A 21,921-nucleotide genomic window follows, 5' to 3' on the forward strand; every position below is an offset into this window, starting at 1 on the left:
GAATCTGGCCGGAGGGCTCAGTGTGGGCACAGCCCCACAGCCACAAGCAGGAGGGTCAAGAAAACCACTCTGGGGGTACTGGAGCGATAGCACAGCGGGGAGGGCGTTTGCCTTGCATGCGGCTGACCCAGGTTTGATTCCTAGCGTCCCATATGGTCCCCTGAGCACTGCCAGGGGTAGTTCCTGAGTGCAGAGCCAGGAGTAGCCCCTGTGCATGCATCGCCGGGTGTGACCCAAAAAAGCAAAAAATAAATAAAGAAAACCACTCTGAAGTGGGGTTCCATGGAGAACTCCTAGGAACAGCACAGGCGGTGGGCAGGCCCTGCCCCGGAAGCGCCCACCTTCAGGGTGGTGCAGCCAAGTTTTTCCCATCCCTCCTGGGCTGCCACCCTGGCTGGCCTGGCCACGGCCTCCATGGTCGTTGGGGTGCCAGACCCAATGTGATGGTCAGCTGCGAGATGTGTGGTGGGCAGCCCCTAGGAAGGCAGGTGCAGAGGAGAGTAAAGAGGGGCCCCCAAGGTGGGGCCCCCTCAGGAGAATGGAGCAGCCTGGGTGGTGCCTCGGACCCGTGCTCCTGGACCTTGAGGCGGGGCACACCCACTGGCAGGCAGCTCAGCAGGTGCCCAGGAGCAGTGGCACGAGTCCACACGCGGGTGCAGGGAGCAGAGCCCGTCCTTTCTGCACCAGAACCAGCTGAGAATGAGGCAAGCGGGCAGGCGCCCTACCAGTGCAAGGGGCAGTTCCCCGAATTGGTCTGCAGGGACCGTCCCATCCCAATCCGATGGCACAGGCTTGGCCCAGGCAAGACTAGGCTCCCAAGGTGGGCGAGGTGCCACTCTCCTCCCCCACTTCCTGCCTGTGCCCACAGCTCTCGGACTCAGAGGCACTTCATTGACTGGATGACTCATTAAAGGAGAAAAAAGAACAAAAGAAAACCCAGGTGCCAGCGCGACAGTACAGCAGGCAGTGTGCTTGCCGCTGACCTGGGTTTGATCCCTGGCACCGCAGACGGCCCCCCAACACCCATGAGGAGTGGTCTTGGGCACAGCCAGGTGTAAGCCCTGAGCACTGCCAGCTGTGGGCCCCCCCCAAGGAAAACAGTATCGGTGCTCCGAGAGCACAACGAGGCGGGGGACAGCAGCGGGGACAGCACTCTGCACGAGGCTGGCCGGTGGCACTCTCGCTGAACGTGGGCTCCGAGCCCTGTCAGCAGTGACCTCTGAGCCCAGCCCAGTGGCCCGGCCCCAAGACCAGCGTAAAGAAGAGGACAGAGTGACGCCAGAGGCGGAGAGGCCCGCGGGCACCGCTGCGGGGACCGGCTCCGCGCTGGCTCCGGGCTGCCGGGCACCGGGCGGAGCTGCGTGTCGGGCGGGCGTCCGTGCGTGACCCGGGGATGTCAGTGCGTGACTCGGGGCGTCGGTGCGTGCCCCCGGGGTGCGAGGGAGTGAAGGGGGCGGGCGGTGGGGGGAATGACCTGGGGTGAGTGACCCGGCGGGGAGGCGCGTGACCCGGGGGAGGTGCGGGGCGCGTTCTCACGTGACGTCGCGCTCCCGGCGCAGCCAATCAGGGCGCGGCGGTCGCCCCTCGCGGCGGGCGCTCCCCGGGCGCCTGGGGACGGCGGCGCCTGCGGGCTCGGGTCACGCGCGGCGCGTCCGCGGCGGCGCAGAAGCGGCCGGAGCTCGCGGCGCCCCCTGCCGGCCGCCCTGCCCGGCGCGCGCGGCCTCCTGGGAGTCGTGGTTCGGGGCCGCCCGCCGCCGGCCGCCCCGCCGCGCCGCGAACTACAACCCCCGGCAGGCGCCGCGCGGCCCGGCGCCGGTGCGGGGGGCTCGGCTCGGCCTGCGGGTGGGCTCGCGCGGCGCGGCGGCGCGGCGGGGCGGGCGCGGGCGAACGGCCGCCGCCGCCGCCGGTCCCCGCGAGCACGCGCGCCGCCGGGCCCCGCGCGGCGGCTGTCGGGCGCCCGGGACCCTCGGACCCCCGCGCCGAGCGGGCGGGACGCAAACTTGCGGGCAAGTGCGGGGCGGCGGCGGGCGCGGGGCCGGGCGGGCGGGGGTCGGGTCCGCGGGGGCGCGCGGGCGGCCCGCGAGCCGCGGCGGGGCCGGGCGGGCCGGGGGTGGGGGCGCGCGGCCTGTTGCTCCCGACGCAACAAGTCCCGGGACGCCGTGGACGCCCGGGGTCAGCGCGCCCTCCCCGCGGGCCCGCGCGTGCCGCAGCGCCCCGCCCCGGCCCGCCGCTGCCTGGCTGACAGCTGTCCCCAGCCCCCTCCCCCAGGTCGGCCGCGGCGCGGGTGGCGGGTGGCGGGTCGCTGACGTCCAGTTTCCAGCAGGAAGCCTCGGTGGTCGTCGTGCGCACCCCCGGAGACGGTCACTAACACTCTAGGTAGGGGTCCCCCGGGCACGCTGGCAAGACAGAGGTCAGCGGCTCCGCAGGGTCGCCCGCCCAGCGTCTGCTCTCTTCCCCTCAGCCACGGCACAGACCGGGGGGCGCAGGGAGCTGCTGCCCAGGCCAGGGCCGCGCGGCGGGCCACAGGGAAGGCTTGGTGACAAGGAGACTCCCCGGGGCCCTTGGCGGTGGCCCGTGGGGGGACATGTGGGAGAGACGTGACATGAGGCCGTTCTGGCTCACTTGACCATGCCCTTGCTGCCTCCTCGTTCAGGGTCGGGGTCAGGAAGGTCCTTGTCAAGCCCATGGGGACCGGGTGGTCACCTGCCCTGCAGATCCCGTAGGATGTGGCCGGCTGCCACGGGAGTGGGGGCCACTGCCTGACGCCCCAGTACTGCCTGCCAAAGGCCTCAGTTTGGCCGTCCCGATACTGGGGGGGGGGGGGCAGGCCTGGTCCCTTGCTTTGGCCTCCTCTGGTGTCTGCTGGGTGCTGGAGAGTGGGCGGCACCTCCCCTCTCACATGCAGGCCACCCCAGCAGTGCCCGGGAGCTTCCTGAGGCTCTCTGGCGGCCCCAGGTGAGAGGTGGGCCTCATGTGTGGGCGGGTTCCTGTCCCTGGGGACCCAGCATCCTCTCTTGTCCTGTGACCATTGTTAACCAGGCATGACCCCCATTTCCGTGACTGCTGGGGAGGCCCCCAGAGGTTGCTTTAGGGGGGCTAGTGGCCAAGGGGCTGTGTGTGGTAGGGGCCCACATTGGGGGCGCCTGTTGCTGGTGGCCGAAGTCTGCAGAGAAAATGTGGTTGGCAGCAGTGACCTTGGGGTGCCAGCCCCCTCCGAATGCCCAGTGGCTGCAGCCTAAAGCCTTTCTTCCTAAACCGAAGGAAACTAGGGCTCCCTGCTGCTAGCAGCCCCTAACCTCGCATGGGCCAGTGCCCACCAGGAAGTCAGCCCCACTGGTCAGCATCATGGAACACAGAAAGGGATTTCCACAGAAGTGCCTGTGGGAGGGGGCGGAGGGGCCTCCAGGACGGGCCCTCCCAGACACTCTGCCCACAGGCCCAGCAGCACCCACCATGGACCCAGACCCCCAAGCCGGTGTGCAGGTGGGCATGCGCGTGGTGCGAGGTGTGGACTGGATGTGGGGCCAGCAGGATGGCGGCGAGGGGCTCGTCGGCACTGTGGTGGAGCTCGGCCGCCACGGGAGCCCCTCGACCCCAGACCGCACTGTGGTGGTGCAGTGGGACCACGGCATCCGCACCAACTACCGCGCGGGCTACCAGGGCGCACACGACCTGCTGCTCTACGACAACGCCCAGATCGGTGCGTGCACCTGCTGTCTGTGCCGGGTGTGTGTGTGTGCACGTCCGTGCCTGCCTGCATGCGTGCTGGCCTGTGCACGACTGTGCTGGTGGGCGCGTGCCTGCGGCACAGCTGCTCCTGCCCTCTTGCCCCCAGGCGTCCGCCACCCGAACATCATCTGTGACTGCTGTAAGAAGCACGGGCTGCGCGGCATGCGCTGGAAGTGCCGCGTCTGCTTCGACTACGACCTCTGCACGCAGTGCTACATGCACAGCAAGCACGACCTGGCACACGCCTTCGAGCGCTATGAGACGGCCCACTCACGCCCGTGAGCCTGCCTGCCGGGGTCGGTGGCACCGCGCGTGCACGTCCCGCCCCTTGCCCCACACGCTGCTGTGTGGGGTTTCCCGCCCTTCCCCTCCCCCCTGGGAACCAGCCCCAGGCCTCTCCTGAGTGGGGCAGGAGTCCATGCTCTGGGTCTTGGGGTGCCTGGCTCCTGGAGGTAACAGCACGGTGGACCCCCATCTTCTGGGCCTGTGGGGGGCGCCTCCGGCCCAGACCTGTCCCTTTCTTTTAGGGTTCCACTGAGCCCCCGCCAGGGCCTCCCGAGGACCCAGCTCAGGGGCATCTTTCAGGGCGCCAAGGTGGTGCGGGGCCCTGACTGGGAGTGGGGCTCGCAGGATGGTGAGTGGGGGCTGCGGGCGGGCAGGGCTGCGTGGCCCATGGCCTGCTCTCAGCGCCACCGGGACTGCTGTCTCCCCAGGAGGGGAGGGGAAGCCAGGCCGCGTGGTGGACATCCGGGGCTGGGACGTGGAGACGGGCCGCAGTGTGGCCAGCGTCACCTGGGCGGATGGCACCACCAACGTGTACCGCGTGGGTCACAAAGGCAAGGTGGACCTGAAGTGTGTGGTGGTGGCACCTGGTGGCTTCTACTACAAGGAACACCTGCCCCGGCTGGGTAAGCACCTGGGGTGCGGGCGGCAGCAGCCAGGCCTGCCCAGTCGGGGCGCCCCCGAGCATGCCCACTGCCCACCCACAGGCAAGCCGGCAGAGCTGCAGCGCAGGGTCAGTGCGGATGGGCAGCCCCTTCAGCACGGGGACAAGGGCAAGTGTGTGCTGGATGCCGACATCTTGCGGGAGATGCAGGAAGGCCGTGGTGGGTGGAACCCCAGGATGGCAGAGGTGAGCTGCCCGTCTGCTGAGCTGTCCCTCATCCCCATCCTGCCCTGGCCACCGTTTGGGGGACAGACCTTGAGGACGTGTGCATCCAGTTCAGCTACAGGCCCTCTGACCTTTCACCCTCGGGCCTGCATGGAGTGTGGGGGCCTGTGCTGAGCCAAGTGCCCCTCTGATGCCAGCCTGGCCCCAGGCAGTGGGGTTCAGGTGTGGAGCGACGCCTGGGAGGCTGCAGCGGCAGGCTGCACGCCCACTGTGGGCACCGGGCCAGGGTGGTGGGTGTGGTGTGACGGCGGGGGCCTGTGCCAAGGCTGCCCGAGGGTCCTCTGAGACGGCCTGGAGCTCCTGGCTAGGTGAAGGCAGAGGTACAGCTGCAGAGCCCTGCCGTGCCGGACGCCCTGACCGGCTTGTGCCGGGAGGGGAGGGCTGGGTGCCGCCTGCCGCCTGCTCAGGGCCGCCACCCACCCGCACCTCTCTCGCAGCGTCACTCCTTCTGGGTGGGCGATGTGGTGCGAGTCATTGACGACCTGGACACGGTGAAGCGGCTGCAGGCGGGGCACGGCGAGTGGACGGACGACATGGCTCCTGTAAGTACACCCACTCAGCCTCCCGGCCACCTCCCCGCTAGCTGTGACACCCCTCCCCCTCTCCGCAGGCCCTGGGCCACGTCGGGCGGGTGCTGAAGGTGTTTGGAGACGGCAACCTGCAGGTGACTGTGGGCGGTCAGCTGTGGACCTTCAGCCCTTCCTGCCTGGTGGCCTACCGTCCCCAAGAGGACGCCAACCTGGACGTGGCTGAGCGCGCCAGGGAGAACAAAAGTGCGGGCAACCAGCTGGGCGCCACACGGGGCGGGGAAGCCCCCAGGTCACCGCTCACCGCAGTGCCGTCCCCAGGTTCACTGGGGGTTGCTCTGGACAAGCTTCGAGCCCAGAAGAGCGACGTCGAGCGTCCTGGGCGCCTGGTGGTGGAGGCGGCGCTGGGGGATGTGGCCCGAGCTCTGGACGTGCTGCGGAGGCACCCGGAACAGGCGAGCCCGGCCTCCACACCCGCCACACCCTGCCCCCCTCCCCCCCCCACCCCTGCAGAGGTGGCCGGAGGGAAGTTGCTGATCAGGCCCTCCCGGCAGGTGGACACCAAGAACCAAGGCAGGACTGCTCTGCAGGTGGCCGCCTACCTGGGCCAGGTGGAACTGGTGCGGCTGCTGCTCCAGGCGCGGGCGGGCGTGGACGTGAGGGATGAGGAGGGCCACACCGCGCTGCACTATGCGGCCCTGGGGTGAGGCCTTGGGCAGGGGCCTGGGGAGGGGCCACAGGCCCACTGTGGCCCCTCCACAGCGACTCTGCCCTTTCTGCCAGGAACCAGCCGGAGGCCGCACGAGTGCTGCTGAGTGCAGGGTGCCAGCCTAACATTGTCAGTGGCACACGCAGTGCTGCACTGCACCTGGCCGTGCAGCGGGGCTTCCTGGACGTGGTGCGCGTCCTGTGCGAGCACGGCTGCGACGTTAACCTGCCTGTGAGTGTGGTGTCCTGGCCCTGGGACCTAGGGACCCAGGGGTCATCTCCCAGTGACCTTGGCCCCTTGTCGGCAGGACGCACATGCGGACACACCCCTGCACTGTGCCATCTCAGCGGGCGCTGGTGCCAGCGGCATCGTGGAGGTCCTCACTGAGGTGCCCGCCACCGACGTCACGGCCACCAACAGCCAAGGCTTCACGCTGCTGCATCTCGCGGCACTCAAGGGCCATGCGCTGTGAGTGGGGACTACCGCACAGACACACCGCCGGGGGCCCTGGCGCTTCGGCCTCCGGACGCACCTTTCTGCCCCTGCAGAGCTGTCCGGAGGATCCTGGCACGGGCGCGGCAGCTGGTGGACGCCAAGAAGGAGGATGGCTTTGCCGCACTGCACCTGGCAGCCCTCAACAACCACTGCGAGGTGGCCCAGATCCTCATCCGAGAGGTGGGGGCCCTGACCGCGCCGCCGGGCTAGGGGCTGGGGCCGCCCGGACCGTGCTGAGCCTGCGCTCCCGCCCCAGGGCCGCTGCGACGTGAACGTACGCAACCGGAAGCTGCAGACGCCGCTGCACCTGGCCGTGCAGCAGGCGCACGTGGGGCTGGTGCCGCTGTTGGCCGACGCGGGCTGCAGCGTCAACGCCGAGGACGAGGAGGGAGACACGGCCCTGCACGTGGCCCTGCAGCGCCACCAGCTGCTGCCCTTGGCGGCTGGCGGCGCAGGGGGGGACCCCGGGCCCGGGCCACTGCTGTCCAGGGTGAGAAGTGTGGGTTCGGGTGCGGATAGGCGGCTGCAGAGCCGCCGCTGTCTCTGACGGGGCCAGTGTGGCCCGTGGACGTGCCCCCGGTCAACCCGGGAGCTGGGGAACGGGCCAGTGTGCGGAGGGGGGCGGTGGGGACCGGGTCGGGGGCCAGCCTCTGACCCCGCCCCGCCCTCAGCTCCAGGCCTCGGGCCTCCCGGGCAGCGCGGAGCTGACGGTGGGCGCGGCGCTGGCCTGCTTCCTGGCGCTGGAGGGCGCCGACGTGAGCTACACCAACCACCGCGGCCGTAGCCCGCTGGACCTGGCCGCGGACGGCCGCGCGCGCAAAGCCCTGCAGGGCTGCGCCCAGCGCTTCCGGTGAGCCCCGCGGGCGGCGCGGGGGACGGGGCGGGACCCCCGCCGGCCTCGGGCCCTTCTAAAGCCCCTCGCCCGACTGCAGGGAGCGGCAGGCGGGGAGCGGGGCCGCCGTCCCGGGCCCCAGGCTGACCCGCAGCACCCCCAACACCGTGACGAACCTGCACGTGGCCGCCGCGTCGGGGCCCGACGCCGCCGAGTGTCTGGTGTGCTCCGAGCTGGCGCTGCTGGTGCTCTTCTCACCCTGCCAGCACCGCACGGTGTGCGAGGGTGAGTGCGGGGCGGAGTCGCGGGGCGGCCCGGGGCCGGCCCCCCGCTGGCCGACGCCCACCGATGCCCGCTGCCCCCCGCAGAGTGCGCGCGCAGGATGAAGAAGTGCATCCGGTGCCAGGTGCCCATCGCCAAGAAGCTGCGGCCAGGTGCGCGCGGGGCGGGGGCGGGGGCGGGCCTCCCTCCGCGGCCAGCCCTGACCGCGCCCTGTCCCGCCCGTAGACGGCTCGGAGGTGGCGGGTGCCGCGCCCCCGGCCGGGCCGCCCCGGCAGCTGGTGGAGGAGCTGCAGAGCCGCTACCGGCAGATGGAGGAGCGCATCACCTGCCCCATCTGCATCGACAGCCACATCCGCCTGGTGTTCCAGTGCGGCCACGGCGCGTGCGCGCCCTGCGGCGCCGCTCTCAGCGCCTGCCCCATCTGCCGCCAGCCCGTCCGCGACCGCATCCAGATCTTCGTGTGAACCCGCGCCCGCCCCGCTCCGGAGCCGCATCTGTCCCGCCACTTCCACTCCCGTCGCGCCCTTCTGTGTTTTATAAAAAGATTATCGGACTTGGCGCCTGGTGCCTGCCTGGGGCGGGGCTGCGGCGTGTGTGTGTGTGTTGGGGCGGGGGCGTTTCTGGACCGCGGCGCGCACCCCGGGGACGCCCGGCCTCCCGCCCTCGGCCAGCCCCTCACCTCGTCTCCCCAATCCCGGCCCGCTCCGCCCTCGCGGCGGGGCTCCTCCCCCGTGCCCCCGCGCAGCCCCAGGTTCCCCCCGGTCGAGACCCCGTGCCATCCTAGTGGTTGGGAGTTGGCTCTGGACCTCCGCAGGCGACCCCCGTGCGCTCCTCTCCGTGCACCTGCGGCGGTGTGCGTGCGTGCGTGTGGTCCCCGCTGGCGTCTCCTAGGGTGCGGCTCCTGCCCCAGCCTCGCCCCCCGCTGCTTCTCTAGGCCTCGCCACGTCCCCCACTCGCCATGTGCGCTCCCTGGCAGGGGCCTCGGCCGGGTCCCGCAGGACAAGCTCCTGCTCTGAGCGGACGTCCAGGGTTTGAGTCCATCTAGGGAAAAAGCCGCCAGTCCGTCCGGGGCTCCTGCCCGCCTCCAAGGCGGCGCTCGCTCTGCATCCCTCGGCCGTGGACTAGGCGTCTCGGGCCAGCCTCCGGGCGGCGGCGGGCCAGCTGGTTTGCTTCAGGCGGCCCCGGCCCCCCCAGGGCTGTAACCCGAGCCGCCCGCCGCCACCTCCCCGCTGGCTCCCTCCTCGCCGTGCTCAGCCCCGCGCCGCGGCGCCCCGACAGCCGGCGCAGACGCCATGCAGCGCGGGGCCAGCGCGCCCGCGGCCACGCCGGGGCTCCCGGGCCGGGGCGGCCAGCGGCCCGCCTGGCTGGGCGCCTTGTGCCTGCTCCCTGCGCTCCTGCTGCTGGCGCGGCTGGGGCTGCCGGCCACCCCGAGCGCGGTGCAGGTGAGGCCACGTCGGCGCGCCGCCGTGCCGGAGCGTGTGGCCACGGCAGGGTGGGAGAGTGGTTGGCCGCACGCTGGCCCCTGGGATCTGGCCGGCTGGAGGGGTGGGGGTGGACCTTTTGCCTTGTGGCCGTCCAAGTGCCACGGCGAGGCCGAGAACCCGAGAAGGAAAGAGAAGGGGATGCTCCCACTCGGTTCCTGACAGTCCCCGCCGCCAACCCGTGGCTCCCGCTTCCCCCCAAGGAAGATGTGACTTCGCCGTCCCCCACGGGGGTCTCGGGCCCACCGCCCCCACAGGCGCCCCGCAGACGTCGCTACACGCTGACGCCAGCCCGGCTGCGCTGGGACCGCTTCAACCTCACCTACAGGTGGGTGCCCGGCGCTGGGGGCGTGGCTACGGCCCGGCCGCCGCCCTAACGGGGTGCGCACCCCAGGGTCCTCTCCTTCCCTCGGAACCTGCTGAGCCCCAGCGAGACCCGGCGGGGCCTGGCCGCAGCCTTCCGCATGTGGAGCGAGGTGTCCCCCTTCAGTTTCCGAGAGGTTGCCCCGGAGCAGCCCAGTGACCTTCGCATAGGTGGGCGCCCTCTCCCCGCGCGCCCCACCCGGCCCCGCCCGGCCCCGCGCGCCCCGCTCAGCTCCGCGGCCCCGCAGGCTTCTACCCCGCCAACCACACGGACTGCCTGGCCTCGGCGCTGCACCACTGCTTCGACGGGCCCACCGGGGAGCTGGCCCACGCCTTCTTCCCCCCGCACGGCGGCATCCACTTCGATGACAGCGAGTACTGGATCCTGGGCCCCACGCGCTACAGCTGGAAGAAAGGTGACGGTCGGCTGCTTCCTGGGGCCCCTCCGGGGTGGGCACCGGTGGGCGCGCCCAGGGAAGGGCAGGCAGGGAGACTGGGCGGCGGCGGGCCCGGGTCCCAAACGCCAGGTCCCGCCCGCCCCCGCGCCCCGGCGGGGGCGGAGCTGCATTCCTGGGGGCCGAGCTCACATCCTTATCTCCTGCCCGAGCGTTCCCAGCGCAGCTGCGCGCAGGGGACGCCTGTCCTGACCCGGCCTGCAGGCGTGTGGCTCACCGACCTGGTGCACGTGGCGGCGCACGAGATCGGCCACGCGCTGGGCCTGATGCACTCGCTGCAGGGCCGCGCGCTCATGCACCTCAATGCCACGCTGCGCGGCTGGAAGGTGCTGTCGCAAGACGAGCTGTGGGGGCTGCACCGGCTCTACGGTGGGTGCCCGGCTGTGAGTGCGGTGGGCCCGGTCCCTCGGGCCCCGAGTTTCCCACTGCACTCCGTCCTGCAGGCTGCCTGGACCGGCTGTCCGTCTGCGGCTCCTGGGCCAGAAAGGGCTTCTGCGCAGCCCGCCAGAGGCTGATGAAAAGGCTCTGCCCCAGCAGCTGCGACTTCTGCTACGGTGAGGCCCTGTGCCCCAGCCCCGGCCCCCGGGCCAGGGTGTGCCACTAATGACATGTCCCCACTGGAGCAGAGTTCCCCTTCCCCACGGAGGCCGCCACCCCACCCCCGCCCAGGACCAAAACCAGGCTAGTGTCAGAGGGCAGGAACATGACCTTCCGCTGTGGCCAGAAGATCCTGCACAAGAAGGGCAAAGTGCAGTGAGTGGCCGGCCCCAGGCCTACATCCGGGCGGGCAGCAGGGACTGGGATGCCCAGCCTGAGTCCCCTTCTTCCCCCAGCTGGTACAAGGACCAAGAGCCCCTGGAGTTCTCCTACCCTGGCTACCTGGCGCTGGGCGAGGCGCACCTGAGCATCATTGCCAACGCCATCACAGAGGGCACCTACACGTGCGTGGTGCGGCGCCAGCGCCGGGTGCTCACCACCTACTCCTGGCGCGTGCGTGTGCGCGACTCATAAAGTACTTCCTGTCGCAGTCTCGCCTCGTTTTTGGGAGAGGCGCTCCTGGGGCCAGGACACCAGAACCCCCCCACCACTGGGGCGACCATACCAGGCAGGGAAGAGCTTTCCCTGACTGTTCCTGGGAAGTGGAGTTAACTGTGACCTGGTGTTGGGGGTGGACAGGGCACCCACCTCCCCCTCAACACCCCACCCCCTCAACAGAGGCCAGCAGGCTGCCCTCAACAGACCAGGCTTCCTCCAAAAAACTTTACTACATCTCAGAACACGCAACGAGCTTGTACAAAATCACGCGGCCCGGTGGGCTCAGCTCCGGGGCGCGGGAAGGACCCGAAGGTCGCACGGCAGGAAGTGCCCAAGGTTCAGCTCCAACAGGCCCTCCCCAGGCTTCTGGTGGGCCCTGCTGCCTCTTGGGGACCAGCCCATCCCAGCTGAAAAAATATCCTTTGGAGGCCATGTGGCTTAATTCTACACATTTACAAGCCCAAAGGAAATTAAAAAAAGGAAAGTGAAAACCAAACAACCCAGTCCAAGAGCTGCGCTTGCCCCGAGTGGCCACGCGGGGGCAGCAGATCCCCCTTTCCCAGCTCTGGCCCCCAGGACCTGTGGTGGGTGCCAGCTGAGACTCATGGGCTGGACCCAGGAAGCTCAGAACTTGAGGCTGAAGCCAGGGCCGGCGGCTGAGGCGCCCTGGTTGGTGGTGGTCAGGTGGAATCCTGTCTCTTTCAGGTCATCCTCACCCAGCTGGCTGTAGCCCAGGCCTCCCTCAGGGGGCCGAGGGCTGGTGCCCCGCTTGACCCGCTGCTGCTCACTCTTGGCAGGCCATGTGGGGAACATGGAGGGGTCAATGGGGAGAGGGGTCTCTCGGAAATACTCGTGCTTGAGTCCATCCTCTGCACTGACCCTTCGCCCAGGGTAGTAGGTCAGGAACCTATGAGAGAGCATGGGTAAGGCGCCCACCCATCGGGGAGGGGAGGGGAGGGGTGGGGCTAGGCCAGGGCCACCTACTTGTTCATGAGGTCGAAGCCCTGGTCTGAGAGCAGAGCCCCAAAGCGCTTGCGGAGGTTGTTGTAGGGGTACTCCGTGAAGCTCATTTTCTTGACTGCAGGAAGTTCGTTGTAGCCTGGCCAGATTTTTTCACTGGGGGTCCCCAGATCCTAAGCAGCAGAAACCCTTCCAAGTATCCATACCCTGCAGAAAGGGCTGGCCCACCACCCAGTGGAGAGCTAGGGCCCCAGACCCACCTTAAACACTTTGTTGATCTGGTCGATCTCCGACTTCCCAGGGAACAGAGGCTTCTGCGTGAGTAGCTCCCCGAAGATGCAGCCTACTGACCACATGTCCACGGCAGTGGAGTACTCCTGGGGACAGAGCCAGGCTCAGGGTGGGCAAGGCCCCAGGGTGGGCCGCCCAGCAGCAGGCACTCACCTTGGCGCCCAGCAGCAGCTCTGGGGCACGGTACCACAGGGTCACGACCACCGGGGTGTAGGCCTTCAGCGGGGAGCCGTACTCTCGGGCCAGCCCAAAGTCCCCCACCTTGAGGATGCCGGCGTGGCTCAGGAGCAGGTTGGACGTCTTGAGATCGCGGTGCAGAATCCAGTTATCGTGCAGGTGTTTGACGCCACGCAGCAGCTGGATCATCAGGGTCTTCACTTCCCCTAGACAGTGATGTGGGAACATGCAGTGCCCGGCTAAGGCAGGACCTGCAGCCTGGCATGGCACAGGAACGTGGCCATGGCGCACACACAGTGGACAGCCCTACCTGGCAGGAACGGCTGCTTCATGGTTTCCATCAGGCTCTTGAGGTCATGTTCCACGTAGTTCATGACGATGTATATCTTGTCCATGTTGCTGCCCACCACGATTTCCTAGGAGGCAGCATAGGTCATCGGGCCATGGTCCCCAGGCTGCAGCCCCACCGCAGCTCTGCAGAGAGGCCTTACCCTGACAGTGACAATGTTGGGGTGCTGGGCCTTGAGAATGGTGTTAATCTCTCGCAGTGAGGTGATGGGAAAGCCCTCCTTCTCCTTCTCCATCTTCAGTCGCTTCAAAGCCACAATCTCATCTGGGAAGACGACGAGGTGTTCCCGGGTCACTGGGACTTGCCCGCCACTAGATGCCCTCCCTCAAACAGTGAGAACAGCAGGAACCAAAGCCCCACTGTGTGGTCCCTGACAAACCAGGGGCTCAGAGTAGGCTGAAGGGACCACGAGCCATTCACACAACAAGAAGCCCGCGGCTCCCGAGGCTTCTCACTGTCAATGGCCTTTCTGGGCCTTGCAGGCCACATTGCCAGGAATGTCCCCCACCCGTGCCCCCAGCAGAGCCCCGGGGTGGCCTGGAAGCAGTCCCACCCGAGCCACCTGTCTTCTTGTCCTTGGCTCGGTACACCACCCCGTAGGTGCCCTCTTCAATCCTGTTCAGGCACTGGAACTCTTCCACGCTCCGACAGCCCTGCAGAAGCAGCCGTGAGGGGAGCCAACCTGGGTCAAGGCCCAGACCGGGGGCGGGGGGGGGAGGGGGCGCACCACCCACCACACTGGACCCCGCAGGGATACAAGCGCCCTGCTGCTCCTAGAGGCTGGCTGTGGCACTCCTTTAGCACAAGGAGCCCCCACTCCCTCCTTCCCTCCCTGTGCCTCAGACTGCAACACCAGCCCAAGACCCTGGCTAGAGGCCACAGGCCCCTCCCCCTCAGGCTGACCTGCAAAGCAGGCAGGTACTTGGGCAGCTCCTGTTTGAGCTCGATGGGCGACAAGGCGGGGGAGTCGGGTACGAAGTCCCCTTCGGTCAGGGCGCTGCTCTGAGGGGTGCCCTCTCCTACTCCCTCCTCCCCTTCTTCACTCTCCCCGGAATCCCGATCGAATCTTGACTCTGGAACTTCAAAGGGACACTGATTACTTCTGCACTTAGACACGGGACAGGGATGACAACCCAGCCTGGCCCCAGGAGACTGTGCTCGAGGTCTTGGGGCTGGCACTCAGAGCGTCCAGGGGGTGTGGGCATGGCCGTGAGGCTGGACAGCAGTGCTGCCTCCTTCCTAGCTGGGTTCTGAGGGTGGGGCGTTGGGGGGCTCTAAGTCAGAGGCGCCCAGGATGACAGTAAGCACTGTTCGCTGAGAGTGCCGCCATGGGGACACGTGGCCCCAGGTAAGGCTGAGTGTGGCGTGAGCACACTGTGGTGTATGGCTGCCATGCCCGAGAGACCACTGCGGACTGGCAGCCAGGCCAAGGGGAGTGTTTGCTAGAGGCGCCTGCCACAGCGCTGGAAGGTGTCAACCCTCCCCCTCCCCGCAAATGGGCCACCATACTCAGGGGTACGTGAAAGCAGTAGCAGTACCAGGACTTACCAACTAAGATATGGTTCTCGTTCTCTCGCTCTTCATCCTCACTCATTTCCTCCTCACTCACTTCTTCTAGAAGAGAAGGCAGAACTCAGCAGACTGCACAGGGCCCAGAGGGCTGTGGTGCTGGACCCCAGGAGTTACACAGTGTGGGAACGCCTTCCGATTCTGTTCCGGGGCTCCGGCACCCCAGCAGCCAGCACTCCCCCACCCGCTGACTGCCCGGACGCGCCCTCTGGGCTCCACCCGAGCCACCTGTCTTCAGCTGGGTGTCCTCACCAGCTGACTGCCCAGATGCGTCTTCTGAGTTGCTGCCAGTCTCCTCCTCCTCCTCTTCCTCCTCCTCCTCCTCTTCCTCCTCCTCCTCAGATTCCTCACTGCTGCTCCCTTCCTCTTCTTCTTCCTCCTCTTCCTCCTCCTCTTCCTCCTCGGACCCTGAACCGGACTCTGCTTCAGGAAGGAAAGAGTCAGATGTGCACACGCAGCCCCACCCACTGTGGCCAGGGCCCCGGGCCCCGTGAGCAGTACCTGACGATGACTCGGCCGAGCTGGTTTTTCGCTCGCTGTCGCTGATGTCCTGTAGGTCGGACAGTAGGTCTCTCTCCTCCATTTTCTCCTCTTTCACTTTAGGAAACAAGTCATCAAATGTGGGGAAGGCTGAAAGCAGCGCTGAGATGTGCCTGTAGCCCAGCTTAGCCCACGCGCTTGGCAAGAACGAGGGAAGGCACAGAGTCCCTCGGACTGTGCACAGGCTGACAAACAGCCCTGCAGATGCTGAGCCTCACCTGGCTTCCGGCTGTCTCCCAGCTCAAACCTCTCTCGAGGTGGTCGCAGAGGGCTGCGGCCCCAGTGACTGGCTTTCCCTTTCTCGCCATAGTCCTCCCTCATGGTTCGGTGATGAGCAGAAACGGCTGCAGCGAAGACAGGACAGGTGATCCCCCAGTGAGCAGGGTGCCCCTGGCTGTGGGGACCGAGCACAGGGCCTGCGGCAGTCACGCCCATCGTGCAGACGCCTAACAGCACCAAGGAAGCCCAAGGAGGTGCCCCTTCCAACCCGGAGCTGTGGGTCAACCCCACAGCCACGGCTGCCTCACCCTTGCACTCGCCACCCTCTCACCCGAGAAATGCACAGGTCAGTGCTGCCAGAAACACGTCAGGTTTATGATGCAGTTTCAGGTGTTCTTGGGTGATGCTAAGGGCTGAACCCCAGAGCCGCCCACGTGAGAAGCAAATGTTCCCCACCTTCGTCCCCCAGCCCAAGCACACAGATGATTCCGTATTCATTTTTACTACTGCTAATGCTTTCAGACCCCACATTTGAGAAGCTTGGCTTTCAGGCGGCTGGTGTGCAACCACCGGTCCAGGGGCAGAGGTCTGCAAGCCACGGGTCTCCACTGGCCAAAAAGGAAGAGCCCAAGTCCAGACGGCAAAGCCCATTTCCAAGCTCCTGCCCCCAGCACAGCTGTTCCTAGCCCTGGACACACAGACCAGCCGTGGCTCCACCACCTGCCGCTCCCTGGCCTCTCTCTGGCCCTGCCTCAGCTCTGATGAGAAAGGCCGGGTCCCAGGTGAGCACTTGCCCACTAGCTCGTTACCTTCCCTCCGGGCCTCACGCTCCTTGCGCCGCTCTTCTGCCCTCCGCTCCCGCTCCTTCTGCTCCCGCTGCTCCTTCTGCTGCTCCCGCAGCTTCCGCTCCCGCTCCCTTTTCCTCTCTAACTGCTCAAGGCGGTCCCTGCAATAAGCACATGCCAGCTATTTCTCTGGTTCGCTCTCTTCTCTCTGCTTTATGCTTCAGGTTACACACTCAGTTCAACCCCTAGTCCTGTCTCTGCTCCCTGGGATCTCTGGCAGATGAAGCCGTAGGTCAGTCCCAACCCAGGCTGGCAAGGAAAGTGGGCATTCAGGGAAATAGGAAGGCAGTGAGGGGCTGGTTCCGGAACACTGGCAGCTGAAACAGATGGCCGCCTGCACCATCAGGTGACCAACAAGTGGAATTGCGCAGACACGGGGACACTCATCTTCAGGATGACAGCCACCAGCGCAACCTGGTACTGCTGACACCTCTACTTTCTTCTTTGAACTATTCTACGGGGGCCAGGAATACTGCAGTGAGGAGGGTGCTTGCTTTGCACGTGGCCCATCAGACTTGATTCCCAGCACCACGTAGGGTCCTAGGGTCCTCCCCCAACCAACCCCCGCCAGGAGTGACCCCTGAACACGTGCAGGGGTGAAGGTGTTCAAATGCAGCCAAACTTAGCTGAGATGGTCCTCAGCACTGGTAGCAGCTACCCAGAGCACAGAGCCAGCAGTAGCTCCTGGGGGCCAGAGAATGTACCGCAGGCAGGGTGCTACCCTTGCACATGCTAGCCCGAGTTCCACTCCCAGTGACCCACAAGGTTTCCCAAGCACCATCTCTGAGTGCAGGACCAGGAGCACTGCTGGATAGGGGATGCCGCCCCCCCTCCACAAAAAATTGTAACGAATCAGGGATCTCTTTAGCTACAGCACCATATATGGCACCCTCCCTTCCGTCCAAAAAAAATAAAAATCAAGAAAGGAACTGTAAATCTGGTTACATTCCTAACTCAGCATGAATCAATCTCTAGATCCCAAATGAGAGAGACTGTCAAATAGAAAACGACTCTTCAGAACCCAGTAGGGCACTTGCCCTGTGTGTGTGGGGTAAGACTCCACGTTCCATCCCTGGCACTGTCCCTCATGGCTGCCAAGTGCTGTGGTGGCCAACTCTGCCTCCATGGTTCTGAGCAGCGTAAGATTACGCAAGCACTGTGCCCCAGCCCCTGCCGCATCTGAGGTACCCTAAGCTGTGCAGTGCTTAGCCTTCCTGGCTCAGATACCTGGAGCCGAGCAGGGCAGAAGAGAAGTCCAAAGCAAAGAAGTGCGCCAGACTCCTCAGTACTCATTACATAAACTTAAGGAATACTGCCCCAAAGCCAGCCATTTCCCGAAGGGAGCTGCCCCATCAGATCCCCTCAGCACCACGTGGCGTCTCCTGAGCAAGAACCAGGAATCGCCCCTGGGCACCCCGGGAACTGTTTGCACACAGTCTGGACAAGCTTTCCGAGAAGACCCAGGGCAAATGCTCGCTCTCACCTGGCTCCTGTGGGAAACCCACTCTCTCCTTCCTTTTCTGCCACCAGCAACCAGGCCAGAAAGGCCCCTCCCCCTCTTAGCCCCGCTCCGGCCCATCTCACAGACATTAGGTCTTGGGCAGGAGTGACCCTGCACAGCCTCGGGCAGTGGCTCCACCACAGATGCTTCTCTCGGCCAACCCGTGTCTAATTCTGTCTTTATTTGTAAATCAGTGGCTTACCTTTTAAAAAAGGTTATTCATAGTTAAGTTTTTAAGGCGCACAATGTGCCAGTACAATCGCACCACTAGTGTAAACTTCCCTCCACCAATGTCCCCAGGTTTTCTCCCCTACCCCTAATTCTATCTTCAAGAGGGGTCCAAAAGATAGGACAATGGTAGGGCGCTGGCCACGCATGCAGCTAACCTGGGTTCTATCTCTGGCACCACACCCAGTCCCTGAAGTATCCCAGAGTGCAGAGCCAGGAGTAAGTCCTGTGCTCACCCAACCATCCCTTCAAAAAGCAGCAGCTCACTACTTCCAGACAACTCTCCACAACAACTTCATCAGGATGGCTACGTGACTCTTCTGCACCCAATTCATGCTGGCAAATTTCCTTTTTTTTTTTCTTTTTGGGTCACACCCAACGCATGATGCGTAGGGGTTCCTGGCGGTACTTGGGGGACTACATGGGGTGCCGGGGATTAAACCCGGGTCAGCTGTGTGCAAGGCAAATGCCCTCCCCACTGTGCTATGGCCCCGGACTCACTGGCGAGTTCTTACCTGTTGCTGAAATGACCATCTCGGGGCTGAAGAGAGAGTACAGGGGAAAGCACTTGCCCTGCACATAGTTGGCCCGGGTTTGATCCCTGGCACTAGGGTACTCCAAGCCCAGTAAGGAGTGATCCCAGAGAGCGGACCCGGGGTAGCCTCTGAGTGGTGCCAGAGGTGGCCCAATCACACCCCACCCAACAGAAAAATGATCAATTCTTCCACTGTTCCCAGGAGATGCCCAGCTTCCCGATGTTTCAGCTGAGCTGCAGTGCCAGGCCTGCTCACCTCTCTCCCGGAACGCCCTCGCCAGCCGGCTCACCTCTCTCTCCTGGAACGCCCTCGCCAGCCCGCTCACCTCTCTCTCCCGGAACGCCCTCGCCAGCCAGCTCACCTCTCTCCCGGAACGCCCTCACCAGACCCACTCACCTCTCTCTCCCGGAACGCCCTTGCCAGGCCCACTCACCTCTCTCCCGGAACGCCCTTGCCAGGCCCACTCACCTCTCTCTCCCGGCTCACCTCTCCCTCCCTGAACGCCCTCGCCAGCCGGCTCACCTCTCTCTCCTGGAATGCTCTCTCGCCATCTCCCGCCTCTTCTGCCTTTCCCATTCCCGACGTGCTTTGTCCTGTTCTTCTCTGTGGCGTTTCCGACGTTCATGTTCTCTTTCTTTTTCTTTCACCCTAGCATGCTTACCTAGTGAGAAATGATGGTGTCATGCAAACAAACCGAACTCCCAAGAACCTAACAAAAAACTACCCAATGAAAAGACATTTTACAACTGGAACAGTTGTCTGAATAATGGAAAGAAATGCAGTTACTGCTGTGAAAACGCAACTTTCCATTCCTACTCTTCCAATAAAAGTGAAGGGCCATGTTAGCCCCTCATTGAAAGAGCACGTAATGAGACTTAGATCCTCTCGGCAGGTTAAAGCCACGCTGGGAGTCAGAGAGACAGCAGAAGGGTGAGCCGCTTGACCAGCCTGCTGCTGGCCCCAGTTCAATCCTCAGCATCACAGAGCAGCCCCCTGGCCCAGACCCATCACTGAGAAGGGCCAGGGTATGCCCCATGCACCACTGGGTGTAGTCCCCAAACCGCAAAACATTGTTTTCGGGGTGGGAAAGGGGATGGAAGTGGTGCACTAACATGATTCAGCACTCCCAAATCAACCCCTCCCCCCCAATCCCCTCTGAGAAAAGGATAAAGGTGGAAGTTGGCTGGCATTCTGGGGATGGTGGGGTCACATTAACGCTGTGCAGATGAGCAAAAGAACTAATATTCACGCACTGCTTTTTTTTGGGTATAGGGGTTACACCCAGCAGTGCTCAGGGCATGGGGTGCTGGGGATGGAAGTCAGGTCAGCTGTGTGCAAAGCAAGTGCTCTATATACTGTGCTACTGCTCTGACCCCAACATTGATGCTCTCATACTAATAGTTACTTCCATACAGTGAAAATAATAAACACAGTATACTTCTAATTGACTCTTAGTATTACTGGTCAGAAACATTATATGGACTTAAACTTTTTATTTATTTATTTATTATTTTGGTTTTTGGGTCACACCCGGCGATGCACAGGGGTTACTCCTGGCTCTTCACTCAGGAATTACCCCTGGCGTTGCTCAGGGGACCATATGGGATGCTGGGATTTGAACCCGGGTCGGCCGCGTGCAAGGCAAACGCCCTACCCGCTGTGCTATCGCTCCAGCCCCCAATAACCTACAAGTTTATGCTTTGAAACTGATAGCATCATACTATGCAGAAGATAGACAGTAAAATAAACTTGTACATGATACAAAGAAAAACAAATGCTCTGTACCCCCTTCTGCTGAATGACTACGATGCCTACGTTTCTCTTTTCTCTTTTCGTCTTTCCTGTGATGAGCCTTTTCTTTTCGAGACATTTGCTGGGGTGGTTTGATAGCCAAAGAGTCATCTTCCTCTCCTCTGAAATAAGATACAGACACAAACCACGCTTGGAAAAAAGTCACATAGAGAGTACGAGGGTGTTACGGAGTTTCTTCGGGCCAGGAAACTCCGCAGTTGAGAATAAATGACCACGGTAACTCTGAGGCTAGAACCCAAGCTGTGTGTTATACACAGGTCCAGATGGACAGTGTGACCCTCAGAGCTTTGTGGCTGGGCACGGCACGCAGGACTGGGGCGCATGTTCTACAGAAGGTACAGGTTCTACCACGCAACCTTCGGAGCACCCACCGCCTCAAAGAAAAATCCTGACAGAACCTGGCTTAAAACAAGGTACCACAATCGCGGCTGTCATTCCGTGGGTGCGTAAACATGCGCCAGGCTGCACAGAGCTTACTTCCAGTCACACCTCCCCCACGTCCTTCACACGACGGCTCCATTAGAAACGGCGGCGCGGGCAGCAGAGGGGGAGCCTCAAGACCGACCCTCGACACTGCGCACTGTCCCTACCCCCTGCCCGGAGCGCGGAGCCCGAGCGCCACCAGCGCGGAGTCCCCCAGGCAAACCGGTGTTCTCTATTCCGCGCGGTCGGAGGCGACGTCTGCGACGGGCACCCGTCCCGTGCCCAGCGCTCCCGCCCCGACGGTCACCTGTCCTCCGTGGAGTCCTCGCGCCGGTACGGCGAGTTGCGGATGGTGATCTCCATGCGGTGCTCCCTCAGCTCCCCCTCCTCCAGGGAATCCCGCTTGGAGTCGCGGTCATCGGCCTGCGGGGTGGGGGCGATGGAGCCTGGTCCCTGCGGGGCCGCCGCCACCGGGGCTGGGGCTGGGGCTGGGGCGGGGGTCCCGCCCCCCGGGCGCGCGGCAGCCCGGACTCACGTTCTTCAGGCGTTTGATCTCGGCTTTCTCCTCCTGCTCCTTCCGGCGCTTCTTCTCCTGCAGAATCTCATCTAACGTCTTCACTTTCCAGGAGTCCTTTTCATCACCCATTGGGGTCGCCCCGCTGCGGAGAGGCCGCGGCCGCGCCACAGCCCGTTAGGCGGCCGCGCCGGCGGGTGGGCGGGGCCGAGCGCGCGGCCGCTCCCGGCCCGCCGGGCTCACGGGGTCGCCGCGGGGGTGCCTCCCGCCGCCCGCCCGCCCGCCGCCACTCACCCCTGCGCCTCCGCCGCCGCCACCGCCGCCGCCTGCCTGGAGCCTGAGGAGAAACAGCGCCCGGCGCGCGCAAGGAGTGTCGTCACTTCCTGCCCGGCGCACGCGGATGACGAGCCTCCCGGAAGTTCCGCGCGCGCCACTCGGAGCCTCTCAAGGCTGCTGCGCTGAGGGGCGCGACTGAGAGGCGCGGGGGCCCGTGGACCGGGCGAGGAGTGCGGGGGGCGGGGGCTGTGGTGGGCGCGGTGCAGGGACGGAGGAGCGTGTAGTCCGCGGGGGCGGGGACTGAGGCGGTTTGGGGGCGGGGCTGAGGAACGTTTAGCCCGCGGAGGCGGGGACTGAACTGAGAAGGGCGCGGGGCGGGGACTGAGGCGGTTTGGGGGAGGGGCTGAGGAACGTTTAGCCCGTGGGGGCGGGCGGGACCGAGGGGCGTGTAGCCCGCGGGGGCTGGACTGAGACGGGCGCGGGGCGGGGACTAAGGAGGGTGGAGCCCGCGGGGGCGGGGACTGAGGCGGTTTGGGGGAGGGGCTGAGGAACGTTTAGCCCGTGGGGGCGGGCGGGACCGAGGGGCGTGGGGCGGGGACTAA

At 65.2% G+C, this 21,921-nt stretch overlaps 3 protein-coding genes across 9 annotated transcripts; 2 read left to right on the forward strand and 1 right to left on the reverse strand.

Moving 5' to 3' along the window:
* Nucleotides 1-1,872: 1,872 nt before the first annotated feature.
* MIB2 (MIB E3 ubiquitin protein ligase 2) lies at nt 1,873-8,303 on the forward strand. Of its 3 annotated transcripts, XM_055137771.1 has the most exons (19): nt 1,873-2,010; nt 2,328-2,376; nt 3,437-3,700; nt 3,836-4,007; nt 4,257-4,363; nt 4,443-4,637; nt 4,719-4,861; nt 5,338-5,442; nt 5,511-5,673; nt 5,749-5,882; nt 5,982-6,130; nt 6,211-6,367; nt 6,444-6,604; nt 6,685-6,811; nt 6,888-7,121; nt 7,303-7,481; nt 7,564-7,748; nt 7,832-7,897; nt 7,971-8,303. In XM_055137771.1, exons 3-19 carry the CDS (start codon nt 3,454-3,456, stop codon nt 8,207-8,209), a joined length of 2,763 nt encoding a protein of 920 aa, XP_054993746.1. In that variant the 5' UTR covers nt 1,873-2,010; nt 2,328-2,376; nt 3,437-3,453; the 3' UTR covers nt 8,210-8,303. The 3 variants fall into 3 exon arrangements, with proteins under 3 accessions (XP_054993746.1, XP_054993745.1, XP_054993748.1); XM_055137770.1 differs by having other exon boundaries at nt 5,511-5,882; XM_055137773.1 differs by having other exon boundaries at nt 1,897-2,006; nt 2,321-2,376; nt 5,511-5,882.
* Nucleotides 8,304-8,454: 151 nt separating this feature from the next.
* Nucleotides 8,455-11,246, forward strand: MMP23B (matrix metallopeptidase 23B). Of its 2 annotated transcripts, XM_055137799.1 has the most exons (8): nt 8,455-9,187; nt 9,430-9,554; nt 9,621-9,760; nt 9,838-10,005; nt 10,249-10,413; nt 10,488-10,598; nt 10,671-10,797; nt 10,878-11,246. In XM_055137799.1, exons 1-8 carry the CDS (start codon nt 9,038-9,040, stop codon nt 11,053-11,055), a joined length of 1,164 nt encoding a protein of 387 aa, XP_054993774.1. In that variant the 5' UTR covers nt 8,455-9,037; the 3' UTR covers nt 11,056-11,246. The 2 variants fall into 2 exon arrangements, with proteins under 2 accessions (XP_054993774.1, XP_054993772.1); XM_055137797.1 differs by having other exon boundaries at nt 9,838-10,413.
* Nucleotides 11,247-11,290: 44 nt separating this feature from the next.
* On the reverse strand, nt 11,291-21,639 carry LOC101555794 (cyclin-dependent kinase 11B). Of its 4 annotated transcripts, none has more exons than XM_055137778.1 (18): nt 21,338-21,639; nt 21,065-21,188; nt 20,837-20,952; nt 20,110-20,207; nt 18,817-18,955; nt 15,994-16,130; nt 15,184-15,309; nt 14,927-15,022; nt 14,678-14,848; nt 14,405-14,470; nt 13,760-13,935; nt 13,419-13,509; nt 12,999-13,120; nt 12,818-12,923; nt 12,484-12,713; nt 12,300-12,416; nt 12,064-12,212; nt 11,291-11,986 (listed from the first exon to the last, which is right to left on the reverse strand). In XM_055137778.1, the coding sequence occupies exons 2-18, from the start codon at nt 21,173-21,175 to the stop codon at nt 11,704-11,706; spliced, it is 2,334 nt and encodes a 777-aa protein (XP_054993753.1). In that variant the 5' UTR covers nt 21,176-21,188; nt 21,338-21,639; the 3' UTR covers nt 11,291-11,703. The 4 variants fall into 4 exon arrangements, with proteins under 4 accessions (XP_054993753.1, XP_054993752.1, XP_054993751.1 ...); XM_055137777.1 differs by having other exon boundaries at nt 14,405-14,467; nt 20,080-20,207; XM_055137776.1 differs by having other exon boundaries at nt 14,678-14,845; nt 20,080-20,207; nt 21,338-21,637.
* Nucleotides 21,640-21,921: the final 282 nt, after the last annotated feature.

The sequence above is a fragment of the Sorex araneus genome, chromosome 5 (assembly GCF_027595985.1).
Source record: "Sorex araneus isolate mSorAra2 chromosome 5, mSorAra2.pri, whole genome shotgun sequence".
Lineage (NCBI taxonomy): Eukaryota > Metazoa > Chordata > Mammalia > Eulipotyphla > Soricidae > Sorex > Sorex araneus.

Coding starts and splice junctions, on each gene's coding strand:
- LOC101555794 (XM_055137775.1), bottom strand. CDS start 21,175: ATGGGTGATGAAAAGGACTCCTGGAAAGTGAAGACGTTAGATGAGATT. Junction 15,023..15,183: donor GGGAGACAGCCGGAAGCCAG/GTGAGGCTCAGC, acceptor TGTTTCCTAAAG/TGAAAGAGGAGAAAATGGAG. Junction 12,714..12,817: donor GAAGCAGCCGTTCCTGCCAG/GTAGGGCTGTCC, acceptor ATCACTGTCTAG/GGGAAGTGAAGACCCTGATG.
- MIB2 (XM_055137770.1), top strand. CDS start 3,454: ATGGACCCAGACCCCCAAGCCGGTGTGCAGGTGGGCATGCGCGTGGTG. Junction 6,131..6,210: donor CTGCACTATGCGGCCCTGGG/GTGAGGCCTTGG, acceptor CCTTTCTGCCAG/GAACCAGCCGGAGGCCGCAC. Junction 6,605..6,684: donor GCACTCAAGGGCCATGCGCT/GTGAGTGGGGAC, acceptor CTGCCCCTGCAG/AGCTGTCCGGAGGATCCTGG.
- MMP23B (XM_055137797.1), top strand. CDS start 9,038: ATGCAGCGCGGGGCCAGCGCGCCCGCGGCCACGCCGGGGCTCCCGGGC. Junction 9,761..9,837: donor GCCCAGTGACCTTCGCATAG/GTGGGCGCCCTC, acceptor GCGGCCCCGCAG/GCTTCTACCCCGCCAACCAC. Junction 10,599..10,670: donor CAGCTGCGACTTCTGCTACG/GTGAGGCCCTGT, acceptor CCACTGGAGCAG/AGTTCCCCTTCCCCACGGAG.